General features: G+C 38.5%; 1 protein-coding gene across 1 annotated transcript; it reads right to left on the bottom strand.

Annotated features, from left to right (window-relative positions):
- Positions 1 to 3,010: 3,010 nt before the first annotated feature.
- GTF2A1L (general transcription factor IIA subunit 1 like) lies at positions 3,011 to 14,093 on the bottom strand. Its single transcript, XM_050314609.1, has 9 exons — positions 13,902 to 14,093; positions 12,329 to 12,430; positions 11,906 to 12,029; positions 10,493 to 10,548; positions 9,253 to 9,346; positions 7,470 to 8,065; positions 5,705 to 5,977; positions 4,819 to 4,908; positions 3,011 to 3,393 (listed from the first exon to the last, which is right to left on the bottom strand). The coding sequence occupies exons 1-9, from the start codon at positions 14,091 to 14,093 to the stop codon at positions 3,286 to 3,288; spliced, it is 1,635 nt and encodes a 544-aa protein (XP_050170566.1). The 3' UTR covers positions 3,011 to 3,285.
- Positions 14,094 to 14,888: the final 795 nt, after the last annotated feature.

Here is a 14,888-nt window from a genome sequence, read left to right as displayed (position 1 = left end):
TTATATACTTAAAATCTTCCTACACACAAAAGTAAACAAATAAGTAAAAGCAACACTTTAATAAGAGATTTAGATTCATGTTAGAGTTTCTCATACAAGTTACACTTTTTATTCTGTCTCCTTATTTTTTGTAAACTTACCTTCTTTCTGGTGTAAAGTTTTAGACAGCCATTTACTGAAGTATCTCATCCTGTCACATCTGCAGCAATATGTTTGCTAAACTGTAAGTAGGAGCAATCAAAAACGTTAATTCATAAGCTATTCAGATCAAAAGCACTGATTACTACTCAAGTCACAGGCTACAGAAAGAAGCTACATGAGCTTACATTTTAATAAGAAATTTTTTTTCAGTATAAAAATTCCTGACTTCAGTTATGTATAGTTGTAAAGGTCTTATTCCAAGCTGTAGTTCTTCACCAATGTTCATTCAAGAACACTGGAGGCAAAATGCAGGGGAATTCTTGTATGCTTAGACATAAGAAAATGAAAGTCAGTCGTACTGCAGGAGTCCAGATAGACATTTTATAGCTCTGGACTGAGAAACCCATTGCAAGCACTCCCGAGGAATATTTGCAGTGTTATGAATTCAGTAGCCATTTTCTCAAATATAAGGGTTGTGACAGTGAGAGCAAAACCCTATTCTAACCTTTAAAGCTTCTATATATGCTCAGGAAGGCACTGGATGGAGCCCACGTTAAAGTTCCTTCATATTGAGAAGGTACTGGGTTAGAAACTGTGATTAAAAAAAAACCTGGGAAATGCTTGATGACGTAGCTAAGTCATCTTCAGCATCCGTTTTGAGGTAGGTCAGCCTTGACCAGCTGTGCATACTGCCAGCAAAGCTGCATGAGGAAAGGTGACAAACAGTCCTTCTTTGAGATTTTAATTGCCGACATTACACATGATTTATGAAAAGGCAAAAGAGGATGCAAAATATCACCAATGCCCAACCCATAAAACTTACGAGAGGCTTGGGAAGTACAATTGTGGTGTTTAAAAAATAGTTCCAATCCCTGATGTGCAGCCTATATAGCCAATATCATGCCTGGACTGCACAGAGGTTGCAGCAAGCTATCATAAAAAACATGTTGCAAAACTTCAAAGCATAAGAAGCATTTCAAGAAGGGAACAAAAAAGGCAGATGCAGCTAACAGGCAGAAGGCATGGGATATATGAATTGGTGAGGCTAAGAGGAGATGGGGTAAGAATTTCTACTGTAATACCTTTATCCCACACATCTCAGCATCCATTCACAGAGGAACAGGTTTTGAAAAGGGACAGGGATAGGCAGTTACAACAAAGCTTAGAGCATGGACTCCTCACCTTCATATAGAGGCAGTCTTTTAACACCACAAGATGCAACCAAAAAAAAAAAAAAGCTGCTCATCTTAAAAACCAGCTACAAATTAAGTACTCTTTAGCCACTTTATTTTATAGTGACTAATAAAAACAGGTCAAATTCAGAAGCAACATTCAGAGACTGAGTGGTGTTTAGTGAATGGTGCATATCTGGCCCTGTCCCATGGATTCCTGTGCCACACTACCTCTGCTTCCATTCTTTTATGAAGTTGAAAATGGTCCCACAGTTCATAATGGGCACATTTATAGAGCATGAACACCTGTGAGGGAGTGCTGAAATCTAAAAGCATCTATCATGTGGTAAGAGCTGCATTTCCTGTGCATTTATTGATCTGAAGCATAGCACCAGTGCAGCTACAAGTCATCTGAATGAGGAAGAAGAAATCACACACTGTAATATTTTAACTGTCTCTGAATACACATTCCTCACATCCCAGCAGCACTATCTATAAAAGACAAAAGAAATGCCACACTCAGATCAGGTGCTCTAGTTCAGTGTCCTGTCTTTGATACTGGAGAGCAGCAGGTATGTCAGCAAAAGCATGGAATAAATAGTTGTTTAAAACCTACCTCCTAAGGAAAGCGTTATCTTCTCTTTATGCCATCAGCACAAGGGTCAGCACCATTATGAATAAGGGCTGGGTTTTTTCTCCCTCATGTTTCCTATATATTCACTCTCTCCAACTCTCCCATTTCTTTTCCTTCCCTTCTCAAAGCCTCTGCATCCTCTCAGGGAGTAGAGATAGCTGAAATGTCTCACAAGGTCTTCTCTCAGCAGACATGGGAGGAGCAGCCAGGAGGGAGGGGTGCCATATGGTACTGCCCTTCCAGCAGGATTATCCTGTTCTGAGTCAGGCTGGCTGAGGCTTTACCACTTAGTTCCCAATATTGCCCTACAAGGAACAGGAACTAGTCAGGGAAAAGCTGCAGCTCTGAAGGGCTAGGACCCAGAACCTCTTCTCAACCTCTGTTTCTAGACAAACTAACAAAAATCAATGCTGAGGACTGGTGTGAATGCAGTTCTCATGGCAGAGTGAGCTACTGCCAAAAGCATGGCTTGTAGACGTTTCGCTAACCAAAGTTTATATTTAGGGAACACAAAAACAACTCTCTGCTAGAAATGTATACGACATGACATTTTATTATTATGCCCAATTTGTATCATTCACAGCTTACTGGTCTGTAGTCCTGGAATGAAGTGGATGTGTACAGTAGCAAACTTAAATGATTTTCCATTGACAATGAAAATAAATCACATTTTCGTGTTACATCACACTATTCATCGCATCTCAGTAGACATAGATGGTATAGTATAAGCAATAGTAATTCTCATATATTGAGAGCTCCACGATCTTCCACCCACATTTCCCTTTCTTAGATCTAAAGTGCCTGCCTTTAAACTGACATCAAAAAAACACAAAAAAAAGCAACAAAAGAAGCAAGAGAGGAAGGAAAGACAAGAGGTTTCAGACTTGCACAGATGTGCCTTTCCTTTTTTTTTTTTACTCAGCAGTCTTTGAAAAGAAATACACAGTATCAACAACAACTGCATAGTTTTATATTTCAAGTCATACTTTAGCTCTTAAGAAGTTGAAAAAAACCCAACAGAACTAAAATTTACTTTGTAATTCAAGAAAGTAAAGAAACACTAACATATACAACATTTCAAACTTTAAAGCTAATCATTCTATTGATGTTTCTTGGTTGGAAAAGTGATGAAATAGTCAGAAAAGAACAACAAAGACAGCTGAGTAGCTAACAATACAGTGTTTTAGTGAGCATGTATTAACAACAAAGATTTTGCATATTTTTTAATCATAGCTTTGTTGCTTTATGGCAAACTCTGTAGAAACTCCAGTTGTTTCACAACAGAAGGTTCCTAAGGGAATAATGCCACAGTCTGAAAGTACATGCTTCAGTGAGGTTTCACCACTCAGCATCTCCAATGGCTTTTGCAAAAACATGGTCTTTACCCTCAAAGGACATCACTCCGTCTTTTAAGAAGAACTTCCATTTGTTCTTAGTTCGATGTATCTGATAAAAAATCAAAATCAATGCCCCACAAATATATATTAGATCATCCATTTAAAAAAAAAAAATTAGCACAACCTGGTTTACACACCCTATTTTTATTTTAAAATCCTGATAGCCCAAAATATTCAATGGAAGCAGTATATTTCATTTGTCTATAGTGAATTCCCTGCCCTCTCAAGAGAGCAGCCTCATGAATCTTAGCACACCTTCTCCCACACTGCTTCCCCACCCTCCCAAAAAAATGTTAGCTATGTGACAGTTTAACACCAGCAGGACAAGACAACTGTAATGGAGAAATTTCATGAGAGATCAGTCTGCCCCAAAACAAACTGCACCTTTCAAACAAGTACAGCTTAACTGAAATGCAGTGTTTTCCTTTTTCCACACACATGGCAATGTTGCATGCACAGCAGCGTAAGAATAAGGCTAAAAGTATGAAAACTTTGCTTAAGAGCAAATGCTGCCGTAAGAAAAAAATAAAGAAAAAAAAACACAAAAAAATTACAAAAACAAAACTTATATTCTGTTTCTTTTTAAAGGTTGTAAAATAATCCATACTGCAGAAAGCTTTGTTTGATAGTAAAAGAAGGAATTTTAAACAACTCTGGAAAATTCCTTGGATTTTCAGCAGCCTAGTTTCACCTCTAAAAAGAAAAAGAAACAGGACAGCAATTTTGCCAACAGCATTCTTTTATAGGTAGCAAGGTAACTTAATAGAAAACTGGTTTTATCTGCTTTTCGCTATGCCTGGTCACTCTTCACTTTTGAAAGAATAAAACTCAAGGCACATTCTCAAGCAAACTATAGCTATATTGTTCCATGTTTGTTTTAAAATAAAATATGCACTTTGTTTTGTTATCTTTTAAATTACTGACACATAAACATCCAAAACCATACCAGAGTTAGTACTTAATCTAATCTTTGGAAGTTCAAAACAAGGTTGAATTTTAAACACTAAAATGAAGGACAAAATGGCCCTTGACAACCACTTTGTTTCTCAGCCACAACAGAATTCTGGTAGGAAAGTCTCCCAGTAAGCACTTCAAAGACAAAAATGTTAAAGTTCACATACTTCTCTTTCTGTTATCCATTTCAAAATCTTAATTCATGGCTGAATATGCCTGTGTACATCCATGGAGATGTTGCTATTACTTAAAAGTTAAGGAAATGCATAAGTTTTTGCAGCTTTACACATTTTAATTTTGCAAGACTTGTTCTCTTTTCCTTTAATAGGCCATTCTGATTATCCTCATTTCAGAAAACAGCAGGAAAGTTTTCAGACTATTGTCAGCCAGACACAATTTAAACACTCGATTATTACAGCGTTAGATTTTCTTTAAAAGGCATTGACAGTAGAACAGACATGGATTTGCTGAAGATATTATTTGGAACAATTAAGGAACAAAGAAAAAATATATACTGTACCTTGTCATACTGACAAACTATCACATTGTCGGTGTCAAATAAGTCTGGAATGTCCTGTTCACTGACATCATCACCAGAGTTTAAGGGGTCCTAGAAATTAAAATTCTATTTTATACACTCTTTCAGAATAGCATTGAATAGACTTGGCATCAAACACACCTAGAACAGTAAGGGTTCTTTTTTCATTGGGAAAAAAAAATCAAGACCTAGAGGCTGTGAAGACCATGGTGCACAAACTTCATTTATAAATGCCTTGCATTCTCAAAAACAAGAACACCCTAAACAAAAACACAGGTCAGAAAGCAAGACTGATAGATTGATCCCAGTAACTGGAACACTGATCAACTTGTATTTATTTGAAGTCCAAATGCTACAAGTTGATTCTCTTGTGAAGAAATCTCCAGGATACAAAATTGCACACCTTTAAGAAAAAGGACAACCTAGGAAACATATGTACTCATATCATATTGTTACCTGTCTAATCCCCTGTGGTCCTTTAGAAGGAATGGAAATCTAGATTTGTATCCTGGTCTTATTTAAATATATCTTATTTAAAATCTAAATTTTTTAATTATACCTTATTTACATAAAAAGCAGAACTCCACTCCACTGAGGCCAGGGTTTTACAATAGATCTTTAATTCTGTTAATTTAGTATTTTAATTAATCCAATAAACAAATGACTTTTCAGCATTTCTTTCATTTGTCCACACTCTTCATAATGAGCTTTCAGTAATTTCTCAGCAGTACCTCCTGTCTCCAGAGGCATGTAACTTCACTGTGCATCCTCTGCATTAAACTAACCAGGAATTGTTCTAGGTCCAACAATTCAAGTCAAGATACACCGACTATTGTTATGTGCTTCACAAGGCTAAAAAGTAAATTACCTCCTCAACTATATCTATTTGGAGGTCTTCATTATCACCACCACTGCAGCTAGACTCCATATTTGAAGTGCTGTCACATTCTTCATCATAGTCTTCCTCATCATCCAGAACTTTTAGATCTTCTGATTCAATAATTCCAATTAATTCATTCTCTTCCTTATCTTTTGTATGTGCTATTTCTTCCTTGGAAGAAACATCACCAGTACCATCCAGCTGGATTATGCCTTCAATGTTGTTGCAGTTATCCTTCTCCGACCGGAAGTTACATCCCATCTGCTCAGAAGGTTCCATGTGACAGGAATAAAAGAGACAGTTTGTGAATTAACACCACAATGAAAGCTATCTTCAGTACAAAGCCTGAGATTTGAGTTCATAAACTAGCATGTTTGGGGCACTAAAATGAGAATTTCAAGTCCTACTACTTGTAAACCCTGAGTACTGGGATTACATCTAACCTTACATTAAACCCATGTCAAATATTTCTCACCAATACAGAGAAAAAGAATTCTTTGACTTTTCTTTAAACACTCTTGTACTCAAACTCTAAGAAAAAGGCAATTAAGTGGGCCTTTAGTAATTCTATTGCAAAAAAACCTCCAAATAATAATAATAATAAAAAGCTACTCCTCTGCCCCCAAAAATAGCATTTTCCATTTGTTAAGTAAAAGTCAAGATGAACAGATTCCTCTCCTTCAACTCAATCAAAATGCTTTGTTTAAATAAGATATAAAAAGCTGGGAGAAACAGTAAACATTTCACTACTTCAAGCCACTGTTCATAAAAGTGCTAGAATTCCTAAACAGAGCATTCACATAAAAAGGTTTTAAGGTTTTGGCCATCTTCAGTTTCTCATTAAATCTTTAGTGTAGCACTTAATTCCCATCCACAAACACTTTGTAGTTCAACAAAATAACACTTTGCTTTGACCTTCCATTCTTACTGTGGACAGTCTTCATCATCCTGCCATCAAAGTTCAGATGAGCAACATAACATGCTTTCTATTTTCAGACATTTGGCATTACTGTCATTAAATTTGCATTTAATAAATTTGCCCCAATCACACATAAGGACTACAACTCAAAGTCAGCTAGCCAGAACTTCAAACATCTGCAAATAATTTCTGGAACAAAAATTGGATGAGGTCAGGAAAGTGGCTTGTTAATAAAAGTCATTCAAGTTTTCCACACAGCTGTAGCTGAGTTCTAGTTCTTCAGGACTTTTTCCCAAGGAAATACATTTTCTTCCAGCAGATTTTCACTTATCAAATCTGATTTTTCATCCTCAATGCAACTTAAATGCTCTTCATACGTTATGAGCTCAAACTAATCCTAATTGATACTGCAAAAGCACTTTGCCCACAGCTGACCAGTATCCATATGCTGATCAGTGTCAAAACGATATGGAACTTCTCAAGGGGTCATTCATGTCTGTTTAGTCAAAAAAAAAAAAAAAAAAAAAAGAAAAAAAGATCCCCAAAAGTAATCAAGAAGTCTAATACATTATATCTATCCATTATCCATTACACTTCAGATTTTTAGATTGACATTCTAATCCACCACAGTATTTTAGCAGTATTTTTGACAACCTCTTAGTGTAAAAATAAGCAGTTAGCTACTGTTCTTCTAAACAAGCTCAAGAAAGAATTTTACAGTGAAAATAATTTTTACTCTTACAATTTAGAGGTGCTATTTGTCATTTATGGATGTGTTCAAACCACCATCTCCAACAGCTGTATTTTCACCAGCTGAGAAACAAGAGGCATTACCTTGTCAGAGGAAGCAATGCTGCCCTGACCGTTCAGGAATGCGGTGTCATCCAAACTTTCACTCGCTATAATCAGGTCAATGATATCATCAGACACCTGCTGCTGCACCAGCTCCGGAGGCTCCATGTCCAACTGCCCCTCCACATCCAGCAGTACACTGCTCGAGTTGTTTGCCAAGGATTCATCGAGAAAAAGTCCTACAGAGGATTCTGGAGTAAACACAGCTGTGTGAAGATTGTCGTGCTGGGAGTTTTCTGTGGAGTCTGCACACTGATTCAACACCGCATTAGTTGCAAGTTCCTGCTGACTCGCAGGAGGCTGCTGGACCAATGTAGCAGAGTTCCCCAGGGCTTTTTTTTCCACAATGTTTGGTTTAAACACTATAGTCTGTTGGACAGCAGCCTCCTGGGGTTGCGATGTTTCACCAGCTGCCTGGAAAGAAGGTGCATTCACCTGTGCAACACTAGCAATGCTGGCTTGTAGAACTGAAGGTTGCCCAAGGGGATGAATTATCTGCTGCACAGGAGGGTGTAGAATGCTGCTGTCTCCTGAGGCTTGTGTAACCATCACAGGCACATTTACTTTATAAAGTTGCCCTACAGAGAGAAGAGTTAAAACCTGCTTCAGCAAGTTAACCTACAGGTTCATCCAGGCCACTGATCACTAAAAACCAATAGCAAACACTCAGGTAAACTATGAGAAAAGGGATGTTTACAAAGTAAAACTTTCCTCAAGCACAATTTCAGCCCTTGAAAATTAAGCATTCAGAAGCTTTCTGGATCATGGCTTCCATCCAGTCCATCATGTTTTATACCCATTTTTTAGTCTTGGCCTACACAATACCCTGTAACAGTAAGTTCAATAACTTAACTACATACTAAATTTGAAACAATAAATAAATACAAATACTGTTTTGAATGTTTTTCTACGTTATTTCAGAAATTAAGAAATTCAAGATGAAACAATAAACTATTTTATATCTACAGGGAAAGTTCAGGACCTTTAGGTACCCCCTCTAAAAAAATTGTCCAGTTTAGTTTAAAACAAAAAACAAAACAAAACCAAACAAATTTAAAAAAAAAACCACTCCTATATTCTATATCTTCTCATTGTTTGAAAACCAAATACTGAATCCTTAAAGTTATTATTATCAGAGTTAGAACTACAATGCCAGAGCTGAGTTCTAAATTCCATTTGATTTTTCTTCTCCACACACACACACAAGTTCACACACACACACACACACAGCCACTGGTACCAATCTATAGGTCTCAAAACCTCAGGAATTATACCTGAAATAGATAACTAGTGACATTAGTTCACGAAGAACAGCTGTTTGAGGAAAGATTTAATGACTGAAATAAGCCTTCCACTGATCACACCTAAGCAGCAGAAGCACATTTTTGTACAAGCAGCATAGGCAATTTCATCAGCAAATGAATGTGAGCAAAAAGGTTAATGCTTGATTTTATTTTATTTGAATAAGAAACCAATTTGTTTCTGAACCACTGGAGTGTCTTTACCTTTTTAAAACATGGAAGATTGTCCCTTATATAAGAGAAGGAGATACCTTCTTGATCTTGCAAGTGTACAAAACTGACACACTAACTAATCAATGCAATTACTTCCTCCATGCAGCAATCATGGACACAAAGGAAAAGAAGGGTAACTGACTCCACCCCCCTTTATTTTAACTTCACATCTGTTTTATCTACTGCACTTGAGACTACCTTTCAATATCCACAGAGCACCGTAACATATTACATGTCCTCTCTAACCTTACCTGGTGCTGCCTGCAGTGTCACTCCAGCTGGCAGGTGTATGGGATAAGCAACAGCCGAAGGGAGAGTAAGAGTTGTCCCTGCTTGTGAGGGCCCCTGGATACGCAAGAGCTGGCTTTAGTAAGAAAGAGTGCACACTTCATCCCCCCGGGGCCCTGACTGCCCCACCTAACACATCCATATAGAACACTAGTGAGGACCTTTCTGGGGTCCTCTTTACTGCAAAGTTGCTTCATGCTTTTGAGATTCAGACAGATGAAGAGTATTCTGCATTAACAGGGTAATGACTTACCCTAAGCATTTTCTCCTTCCCAGCTATCACGTTCCCTTTTTGTTAACTGAACACTTTCCCATACCACTTCAATGTACCCACCATCCCAAAAGGTATTTATCCACTCAGGGTCACCTTTCCCTAAGTTCATGCACAGACTCCTTTCCCAGGCCTATGAAGTCATTTCACATTCTCTTTTCCCCCTTGAACTCCTCCAAGAGTTGGATATGTGGCTCCCTTTCAAACTAGCTGCTTCAGGGAAATCCAAGTTTTAAATCAAGAAACTCACACACAGCAGAAACATCTTCCCAATATTATAATCAACTTTGCACGCTAATTAGCTTGACTGTCAGGAGGTGCTCAGTGAGTTCATTCATCAAGCTCTGACAATCAGTAGCCCCTCCTCCAAGAAATTTTGCCATGCCCAGAGTTCAGAACTTGTCAACTCTAAAAGCATCCATTTGCTTCTGGATGACTCCTACACCTCCCAGATAATGCTGCTCCCAGCTTCACTAGTGCTAATATTTCCCAACCATGCATTATTTTAACACCCAGTAATTTAATTTTTTTAAAGTATCCATAGCTGTGCATTTCCACTACACTTCCATCCTGTGGGCTAAACACATGCAGCCATGTCTTCCAATACACCTCTGGCTGCACTGGCTGCAAAACCAGCTGGTAGATCCCTATCCTTTTTCACTGCTCAAATAGTTACACAGCAGTGTTACAGTTCCCCCCCTTTAAGCCTATTAATAACTGACAAACAACTCTTTAGGAGTTCAGGATATTCAAAACTGAAGTAAAATATCACTACAGCTGTAACAGTAAGTTCAATAATTTAATTACATACTAGATTTAAAACAATAAATAAATTAAAATCCTGTTTTATTTCAGAAACTAAGAAATTTAAGAATTTAACTACATTATATGTAATTTAATTGCATCCATGTAATGTAACTACAGCTACATACCAGTTCTGCAGCTGTGAAATGCTGAAAATCTCTGCCAGCTGGGATGACAAAAGAAGCTATAAAAACAAACAAACAAACAAAACCAAAACACTACTTTACAAAAACATTCATTTCTTGGACACATTTATCTTTCAATAATTTTCACTAAGCACACCTGAATCTAAAGCAATCTAACTTCAGTTCATACTCATTAGATCAACGACCAAGTGAGCACGAGCATTGCCTTGTCAACATGACGAAAACATGCAAGCACTTTTCTGCACCACAGCAAATCAAATTGTGCTTATGGTAGGAACAGTAGGATAAGATTTTCAAAAGCACTTAACACTGACTTCAGTGGAAGAAAAAAAAAAAAAGCCAAAGGGAAAACTTTCCCAGGCTTCAGGAAGCAAACAATTTAGGTAGCCCTGAATACTTTGAAAATCTCTGGATCTCTGGCCATAAGGCAATTCAAATCCCATTTACAAAAATAAATAGATTCACTAGCTTCAACAGATTGTTTTGCCTTAGTATTGTCACTAAAATCTTAGGAGTGACAAGGTAATGCTCATGAAATATAAGACCTCCAGTAGCATGCAAACCCAAAAATTTATTCCCTTTCATCACATAGAATAAATAAAACATCTGCCTCCAAAAACAATTCATTCAACTATGAAGACTGTAAAAAAAAACCCAGAGGAAGAGTGCCTGCCCAACCTCGAAGTGCACTACAACACAGATTTTCATTAAATCATCCCATATGGGTTTTGTCTGTTACGGGCAAAGGTCCTAATGGCCTCACACTTTGTGGTAAGTCTCAGCTGAGCATTACACTCCACCACAACAATACCTCAGCAGTCAGTTGGACTTAATTGAGAAGAATAGGTCCTGATGTCAGAGGCTGTGTGAAAGTCAAGCACTTCTCTGCAACAGGAGCACTGCTTTTAGAAAAACTAACTGAAGAAAAAAAAAAAGCTCCCTCTCTTTTGTTTGAGCAAGAGATTACATCTCAGCAACTTGAAAATCAGATTAAACTCCAACATGACAGCAGAGCTGGGTGGTACAAACGTGCCATATAACCTCTGCACACATCAGGAATACGCATAATAAAACAGGGAAGCAAAAGCTTAACCCTACAGGTAAAGTTGAAACTGAAGGGCTACACTTTTGGACTGCAGACAAGAACACTAAAATTCTCTGCATGTTTTTGCTACTGGAAATAGGCAGCCAATCAAGAGCATATAGAGAGAATTCCATTAGTTTATCAAAGTTTAATTCATCCTTTATTGGTCAAATTCTGCTTTCAAATAGTTACTGTTCCCCCTTGTGCTATATACAGAAGAATCATGAACCAAGATTATTGCAAGTCTTCCAAAAATATCCCTGAATCACAGAGCTATTCTTAAATTGCTTCTGTTGTGTCCAACACCTGACCTGCTGAAGCCTGCAGAACAGTGTGAAAACTGTGTGGCAGCTGCAGGGTGAACTGTGGAGAACAGTGGCCATGCCTGAAGAAGCCTTCTGTTGCTTTAGACTCTGTCACCTTGGTTTCCCAAAGCTGCAGAAAGATTATTATTAAGGTCAACAAATATCAGCTTTAAAAACAAACCACATCTAAAAAGCTAATAAAGTATTCCCAGTTTTTCCAAGAGTAAATTGACTGATTCTATCCAATAAACATGGTAACAATCACTAATGGATTTCGACTGCCTGCCACCAACATATCACTCACAGGATACTTGTAACTCTAATTTAAGGTAAATTTTTTGGAAGGCAAAGAAATGAACAGGTGCATCTTCTCAAACAACGACCAAAAAAACCCAACAGCTGCTATTAACACAAGGGAACCAAACAAACCTGTTTCAAGTCTTTCAGAACCTGTTCCTCTACACCCTCTTCTGCAAAAAGTTCCCTCACACCTTCAATCACATCTTCGATAATGGACTTGTATAGCATAGACTAGATAAAAAAAAAAAAATATATATTTTCAAGTTAAGATGAGCATTAAGTCATTTGAAAAGATAGCACAAAATCTAATCTCACTACATAAACTATTGTTACGAACTGAACAGTAAGAACAGATCAGTTTAATAAACTGAATGTCAGACACGAAGATCTGCAATTCCACTCACTAAATCTGACATCCTTCGAAAAATACTGGATTTGAGCCTCAAATTATTGGTTAGGCTACAGAAATGTTTAAGAAAATCCTAGAAACATTACAAAAACAATTGCTGTGCTTATTTTCAAACAAGCATGTCAGCCACTTTGTATTATTCTATAATCATTGCCCCTAACTTAAAGGCCAACCAACGAGACAAGCTACTAAAAATGAGATGTACCTATTCCATCAGAAACAGAATGTAAGGAACCTGCAAAAAATAATGGAGATTTATTTATGCTTTCTTTGTGGAAACAGTCTGATGCTGTATAGTGGATTAGCTAAGGAAATTTTAAAATTATCATTATCAATACATATCATTCATCTTATATTACAATAGGACTTTAACAGAACATTTTATTCCTTCTTCTGCCTATGGAAGTGATTAAATCCTAATGTTCCAGTTAGACCTGGACAGCGGACACACATGAGCTTCAACATTCATACGCTCCAATATAAGATAATTAGCTTGTAGCAATTTAAACCTTATTAATCTTGATTATCATCACCGCCAGAATAGCCTACACAAGGTGAAAGATGAAGCTAAGATATTTTAGGAAACAGAAGATTCTGGGTTATTAATTTTCTATTTTTTTTACCATGAAATTAATATTTTACTGCTCTAAAGTTATTCTAAAGTGCAAATGATAGAAATTTTTTTAATAGAAGTTATTAAGTAGTACATTACACTTTTTGCAAAAAGCAATCAACACAATATAGCACTACTTTAAAATAACCACACTCGTGTATCATTTTTTATCTGGGGTTAGTGATCTCCAAAAATTCTCCACCACATTTCAGGATAGTAGGAAGATGAGGAAGAAAAAAAAGTTTGCTCTAGTACCACTGCTCTAAAAGCTGTTGATCAGCCCATATGTCAAATGCTCTGCCTTCAGTGTTAATCCAGAAGAGAAACTGAACGTAAATCCTTCAGCGGGCCTATTCCTCTCCCCAGGATTGCCAAGCTAGAGTGAGTACAAATATTTATTATGCTACATAAAAACTGAACAGAGCGACTGTAAAATTCAACCACCACACGCTTCCAAATTAGAGAAAAATGGTTACAGTGCAGACATTGTTGTACTCCAGCTTTATCCCTTCACACACAGGCACTCTTTCGCCAGAACCAGGCCATCCATATCGGGAACTGTCAAACTCCAGTTTTCTTTGTATACTTTGGGGCGGCAGGAAGGGCTTATCGACCCCTCCATTCCGGCAAAGCCCGAAGTGAGTCTAAACGCGAAGCCTCCAAGGCTCCGCTGGGATTACCGTCCCCTGAGGGACCACCTGAAGCCCCAAGAACGGAGAGGCAGGAGCAGTCGAAAAACCCGGGGCGGGGTAAAAGCCGCCGCTTCCCTGCCTGGCACTGCTGAGCTCGCACAGCGCCTCGCTGGAGCTCCCCAGCGCCCCACGCCAACCCCGGACACGACCCTTCCGCCCACACTGCCCACGGCGTGTCATTTTCAACAACAACAAGGGCAAAAAGGGAGAGAGGCGGCCAGCCCCGCCGAGCGCAGCCCCTCACCACGGCGCTGCCGGGATCCATGGCCGCGGCAGCGCCGCCGCCCGCCCCGCCCGCCTTTAAGGCGCCGTTGCCGTGGGGACAGCTCGGCCCCGCCCGGCCGGCCTGGAGGGCTCCCTTGTCCTCCCACATCCCTGAAAATCGTGGGGAGGCGTGGATATTGCACCCAGACACTGAAAGCAAGGCCGAAAAGAGGGACGGGGCGCTGCCCCGTGTGGGATCCAAGCTCCAGCTTGGAGCTTCCCCTTATGAGCGCAGGGGAAAGGAGGATTTGTCTGGAGAACCACAGCTGCCCTGTGCTGCGAGAAGGCACCGAGCAAAGCTGGATACAAAACCGTGTCATTTTGCTCTAATAAACCCCGAAGTCATGATTACCTCCTAAACAGGGGGATAGCTAAAGCTACCAGTTAAGCAGCAGCAATCTGGCACAACTACTCAAATTATTGCTTACATTTGCAGCAATCTGTTCATATGTTAATACAGAGATTTACCAATTTAGCAGTTACTCATCTGGAAAAATGTTCGTTAATCCCATATATGTAGTAGAATATATACTTAGGTCGTTCTGCACCTTCAGTCAGTGTTGCCCTGGTGATTTCGAGAACCTAGAAACATAATCTTTTTTTCCTTTCTTTTTCATTTTTTAGGTAGCTATGTAGCTACACTGCTGTTTGGCTTGTGAGAAGGAGACTCAACCATTAAGCTTTCTTTTTTAAGGCTAACTTACACATCCT

The sequence above is a fragment of the Myiozetetes cayanensis genome, unplaced genomic scaffold, assembly GCF_022539395.1.
Source record: "Myiozetetes cayanensis isolate MyiCay16 unplaced genomic scaffold, myiCay2020 scf2-11, whole genome shotgun sequence".
Classification (NCBI taxonomy): Eukaryota; Metazoa; Chordata; class Aves; order Passeriformes; family Tyrannidae; genus Myiozetetes; species Myiozetetes cayanensis.
This window is presented reverse-complemented; position numbering and strand designations above follow the sequence as displayed.

What these genes read in the sequence shown, in the direction of transcription:
- GTF2A1L (XM_050314609.1), bottom strand. Translation starts at nt 14,093, where the DNA reads ATGACACGCCGTGGGCAGTGTGGGCGGAAGGGTCGTGTCCGGGGTTGG. An exon ending in GCATTGCTTCCTCTGACAAG is followed by an intron (nt 5,978 to 7,469) that starts GTAATGCCTCTT and finishes CCTTCTGAGCAG; the next exon opens with ATGGGATGTAACTTCCGGTC. An exon ending in TAGTTTGTCAGTATGACAAG is followed by an intron (nt 3,394 to 4,818) that starts GTACAGTATATA and finishes ATTTTTTATCAG; the next exon opens with ATACATCGAACTAAGAACAA.